Source organism: Oncorhynchus gorbuscha, unplaced genomic scaffold (assembly GCF_021184085.1).
Source record: "Oncorhynchus gorbuscha isolate QuinsamMale2020 ecotype Even-year unplaced genomic scaffold, OgorEven_v1.0 Un_scaffold_3621, whole genome shotgun sequence".
Taxonomy (NCBI): Eukaryota; Metazoa; Chordata; class Actinopteri; order Salmoniformes; family Salmonidae; genus Oncorhynchus; species Oncorhynchus gorbuscha.
This window is the reverse complement of record NW_025747820.1, coordinates 39,454-45,453: the sequence shown is the minus strand read 5'-3', so window position 1 is coordinate 45,453 and position 6,000 is coordinate 39,454. Positions and strand designations below refer to the sequence as shown.

The window sequence follows — 6,000 nt, the reverse complement described above, 5'->3', positions numbered from 1 at the left end:
GCAGATCACACACTCCTACACACAGAGAGATACTATATGAGCAGATCACACACTCCTACACACAGAGAGATACTATATGAAACATCAACGATGAGCAGATCACACACTCCTACACACAGAGAGATACTATATGATGAGCAGATCACACACTCCTACACACAGAGAGATACTATATGAGCAGATCACACACTCCTACACACAGAGAGATACTATATGAGCAGACCACACACTCCTACACACAGAGAGATACTATATGATGAGCAGATCACACACTCCTACACACAGAGAGATACTATATGAAACATCAACGATGAGCAGATCACACACTCCTACACACAGAGAGATACTATATGATGAGCAGATCACACACTCCTACACACAGAGTGATACTATATGAAACATCAACGATGAGCAGACCACACACTCCTACACACAGAGAGATACTATATGAAACATCAACGATGAGCAGATCACACACTCCTACACACAGAGAGATACTATATGATGAGCAGATCACACACTCCTACACACAGAGAGATACTATATGAGCAGATCACACACTCCTACACACAGAGAGATACTATATGAGCAGACCACACACTCCTACACACAGAGAGATACTATATGATGAGCAGATCACACACTCCTACACACAGAGAGATACTATATGAGCAGATCACACACTCCTACACACAGAGAGATACTATATGAAACATCAACGATGAGCAGACCACACACTCCTACACACAGAGAGATACTATATGATGAGCAGATCACACACTCCTACACACAGAGAGATACTAGATGAAACATCAACGATGAGCAGATCACACACTCCAGCAGAGGATGATGTGAAATAACTTTTCCAAAATCCATTGGTTTACCAGAAATCCCAGTTGAAGAGTCCCGAAATCAGGAAGTAGTCAGGAGAAAATCCAGATTCCTCTAATGGGGATTTCTGGAAACCTGGGAAGTTGAGGAAAGTCACCATAATGTTGTAACCCTATGTTCCCTACCTTGCAGTGGTCGAAGCGGACGGTGAACTGGGCGTCGGGGCTGCGGGGCGTGGTTGGCGTGTCTGGGCTGACCATGGGCGGGGCCACCGTAGGCTCCACCCCCTCCCAGAAGGTGTACTGGCAGAAGACGAAATTGGACAGGTTGAGAGGCAGCCCCGTCGCCTCCCTGATACGCACCTGTAGTAGAAAAACACCACGAAGAAGACAACGTTATTGTCCAATCTACACAGATCCACTGTTCTCCTGTTAATTCCAAATCCTCCGAAAGACACAGACACATACTGAGAGCTATATATATACTGAGGAATTATATATACTGAGGACAGTTCTATATACTGAGCAGCAAAATATAATGAAGAGATCTATATACTGAGGACAGTTATATATACTGAAGAGTTATATATACTGAGGAATTATATATACTGAGGAGTTATATATACTGAGGAATTATATATACTGAGGAATTCTATATACTGAGGAATTATATATACTGAGGAATTATATATACTGAGGAGTTCTATATACTGAGGAATTATATATACCGAGGAATTATATATACTGAGGAGTTCTATATACTGAGGAATTATATATACTGAGGAATTATATATACTGAGGAGTTCTATATACTGAGGAGTTCTATATGCTGAGGAGATAGAACAGAGGACAGTTATATATACTGAGGAGATAGAACAGAGGACAGTTCTATATACTGAGGAGATAGAACAGAGGACAGTTATATATACTGAGGAGATAGAACAGACGACAGTTATATATACTGAGGAGATAGAACAGAGGACAGTTATATATACTGAGGAGATAGAACAGAGGACAGTTATATATACCGAGGAGATAGAACAGAGGACAGTTATATATACTGAGGAGATAGAACAGAGGACAGTTATATATACTGAGGAGATAGAACAGAGGACAGTTATATATACTGAGGAGATAGAACAGAGGACAGTTATATTATTATTATTATTATATTAGTTATATATACTGAGGAGATAGAACAGAGGACAGTTATATATACTGAGGAGATAGAACAGAGGACAGTTATATATACTGAGGAAATAGAACAGAGGACAGTTCTATATACTGAGGAGATAGAACAGAGGACAGTTCTATATACTGAGGAGATAGAACAGAGGACAGTTCTATATACTGAGGAGATAGAACAGAGGACAGTTATATATACTGAGGAGATAGAACAGAGGACAGTTATATATACCGAGGAGATAGAACAGAGGACAGTTATATATACTGAGGAGATAGAACAGAGGACAGTTATATATACTGAGGAGATAGAACAGAGGACAGTTATATATACTGAGGAGATAGAACAGAGGACAGTTATATTATTATTATTATTATATTAGTTATATATACTGAGGAGATAGAACAGAGGACAGTTATATATACTGAGGAGATAGAACAGAGGACAGTTATATATACTGAGGAAATAGAACAGAGGACAGTTCTATATACTGAGGAGATAGAACAGAGGACAGTTCTATATACTGAGGAGATAGAACAGAGGACAGTTCTATATACTGAGGAGATAGAACAGAGGACAGTTCTACTATGGATCCCGTTGAGCAGTCAGAGGGTTAGGTGCCTTGCTCAAAGGCACAATGGCAGGAGATGGCAGCAACCCTCCAGGACCAGACAGACAGTAGTAGTGTATGAGACGTACCCTGCAGGTGAGTTTCCTGGCCATGTGGACCATCTCTCCCTGAGTATCCATCACATCGTAGATGCTGCTCTCACTGGAGTTCTCTGACGAGTCATCTCCCCCCTCCAGCCGGTCCGGCACCGGCCCACTGACACGCATCAGCTCTACGTGGAGCCTGCCGGCTACCTGTCACACACCAGGGGGTACAGACCCAGAACATCAACACACCTCAGCTCTACGTGGAGCCTGCCGGCTACCTGTCACACACCAGGGGGTACAGACCCAGAACATCAACACACCTCAGCTCTACGTGGAGCCTGCCGGCTACCTGTCACACACCAGGGGGTACAGACCCAGAACATCATCACACCTCAGCTCTACGTGGAGCCTGCCGGCTACCTGTCACACACCAGGGGGTACAGACCCAGAACATCAACACACCTCAGCTCTACGTGGAGCCTGCTGGCTACCTGTCACACACCAGGGGGTACAGACCCAGAACATCAACACACCTCAGCTCTACGTGGAGCCTGCCGGCTACCTGTCACACACCAGGGGGTACAGACCCAGAACATCAACACACCTCAGCTCTACGTGGAGCCTGCCAGGGGTACAGACCCAGCACATCAACACACCTCAGCTCTACGTGGAGCCTGCCGGCTACCTGTCACACACCAGGGGGTACAGACCCAGAACATCAACACACCTCAGTACAGACCTAAACAGGTGCAGAGTACAGACAGATTAACGCAAGTACAAAGAGTCCCCCAGAAGCCATTTCAATATCCTGGTAGAAGCATGTGATCAGACACAGGAGCAATTAGGGTTGAGTGTCTTGCTCAACAGCACATTGACATATTTTTCACCCTAGTCAGGTCGGGGATTCGAACCAACGACCTTTCGGTTACTTGCCCAACGATCTTCACCATTAAGCCAGAGTTTCCCAAACTCAGTCCTGCCCTCCGGCACTACACAGCTGATACAAATAACCAACTCATCATCCGACTATGAATCAGCTGTGTAGTGCTAGGGTAAAAACCAGAAGGTGTACCCAGTGGGAGCCCCAGGACCCAGATGTGTGTGTATGTATGTGTAGAAATTCTGTTGTGTGTGTGTGTGTGTTGTTCTCTCACCTCCCCCTGCTGGCTGACGATAGGAACAGCGTACTGTGTAAGTGTGTGTTGTTCTCTCACCTCCCCCTGCTGGCTGATGATAGGAACAGCGTACTGTGTGTGTGTGTGTGTGTGTGTGTGTGTGTGTGTGTGTGTGTGTGTGTGTGTGTGTGTGTGTGTGTGTGTGTGTGTGTGTGTGTGTGTGTGTGTGTGTGTGTGTGTGTGTGTGTGTGTGTTGTTCTCTCACCTCCCCCTGCTGGCTGATGATAGGAACAGCGTACTGTAGTCTGATATCGTGGAACAGACACTCCAGAAAGACGTTGGCCACTCCTATCAGGTTGTGGTTCTCCTGAGCTTCATAGAAGGACTCACTGTGCTGCTTGTGGTTGTTCAGCTTGTTATGCTGATCAGAGAGACATGATACAAACACACACCTGAAAACTTCCCCCATCATCCAATTATCATCTTCATCACTGACAAAGAATACTTTCCCCTCCCACAATCACTTCCAGCAGTGTCTCCCCTCGGAACATGATCCCATCGAACCCTCCCCTCCACCCCCCCCCCCCTCCCCTCTCATCATCCCTCTGACTCCTCCCCTCTCATCATCCCACTCTCTCCTCCCCTTTATCCCTCTCTCTCCCTCCCCTCTATCCCCCTCACCATCCCTCTCTCCCCTCCCCTCCTCTCTATCTCCCCCTCTCATCATCCCTCTCTCCCTCCCTCCCCTCCACCCCCTCTCATCATCCCCCTCTCTCCTCCCCTTTATCCCTCTCTCTCCTCCCCTCTATCCCCCTCACCATCCCTCACTCCCCTCCCCTCCTCTCTATCTCCCCCTCTCATCATCCCTCTCTCCCCTCCCCTCCCCTCTCATCATCCCTCCCTCTCCTCCCCTCCTCTCCCCTTCCTCTCACCGTGTCCTCAGCTCCCTCCTTCCAGTCTCTGTAGTGGTCTCTCATGTCCACTAGTTTGTTGTCCAGCTTGTCGATGGTCCAGACCTGTGTCCCCTTCCCTTTCCACCTCACCAGGATGGCTGGTTCACTCACTATGGCTCCACGCTGAACCAAGACACAGCGACTCTCAACGTGATGTCATGTACTGAACAAAGTTTTACAAATGACACTATTTCTGTGTACAAGTTATCATATTAATGATACAACACAATCAGACTGTTCCTTCAGCTTTTCTCTCATTGTACAAAACATCACACATCACTGAAAACATGTGTATGTGTGTGTGTGTGTGTGTGTGTGTATGCAGAGGTTGGTCACCTTGCGGTTGGCACTGAGGTTAGCTGCAGGGATCTGGAGGGTGACCTGGTAGTCAGTCAGTTTGTTCATCTCCGTTGCCAGGAAGTTGGCCTCTCTCACCAGGGTGTTGGCCTTGACAACCTGCTCCCTCAGCCTGGACAGACTCTGACGAAACAGCTCGTCCCTGACACACACACACACACACACACACACACACACACACACACACACACACACACACACACACACACACACACACACACACACACACACACACACACACACACACACACACACACACACACACACACACACACACACACACAGAGACCGTTCACACGTGTGACTGTGATCAAACAGGTTGGTTACAACTTCATTGTTCTTGCATCCAAAGCCGTAGCGTGTGTGTGTGTGTGTGTGTGTGTGTGTGTGTGTGTGTGTGTGTGTGTGTGTGTGTGTGTGTGTGTGTGTGTGTGTGTGTGTGTGTGTGTGTGTGTGTGTGTGTGTGCGTGTATTCCCTTCACCTCTCCTCAGTCCAGGGGCGTATCTTGCTGTGGTATGATGGTGTGTGTGTGTGTGTGTGTGTGTGTGTGTGTGTGTGTGTGTGTGTGTGTGTGTGTGTGTGTGTGTGTGTGTGTGTGTGTGTGTGTGTGTGTGTGTGTGTGTATTCCCTTCACCTCTCCTCAGTCCAGGGGCGTATCTTGCTGTGGTATGATGGTGTGTGTGTGTGTGTGTGTGTGTATATATTCCCTTCACCTCTCCTCAGTCCAGGGGCGTATCTTGCTGTGGTATGATGGTGTGTGTGTGTGTGTGTGTGTGTGTGTGTGTGTGTGTGTGTGTGTGTGTGTGTGTGTGTGTGTGTATATATTCCCTTCACCTCTCCTCAGTCCAGGGGCGTATCTTGCTGTGGTATGATGGTGTGTGTGTGTGTGTGTGTGTGTGTGTGT

General features: G+C 47.0%; 1 protein-coding gene across 1 annotated transcript in view; it reads right to left on the bottom strand.

The window, feature by feature from the left end:
- Nucleotides 1-1,016: 1,016 nt before the first annotated feature.
- The window catches only part of LOC124028009 (kinesin-like protein KIF13A), a gene marked incomplete at its 3' end in the record, with an annotated part of 27,895 nt that continues 22,911 nt past the window's right edge, over nt 1,017-6,000 (bottom strand). Inside the window, exons 3-7 of the mRNA XM_046340168.1 lie at nt 5,075-5,237; nt 4,718-4,861; nt 4,051-4,206; nt 2,713-2,877; nt 1,017-1,193 (exon numbers count right to left, since the gene is read on the bottom strand). Of these exons, the coding sequence (XP_046196124.1) occupies nt 1,017-1,193; nt 2,713-2,877; nt 4,051-4,206; nt 4,718-4,861; nt 5,075-5,237 (805 nt within the window). The remainder of the gene's footprint in view (nt 1,194-2,712; nt 2,878-4,050; nt 4,207-4,717; nt 4,862-5,074; nt 5,238-6,000) is intronic.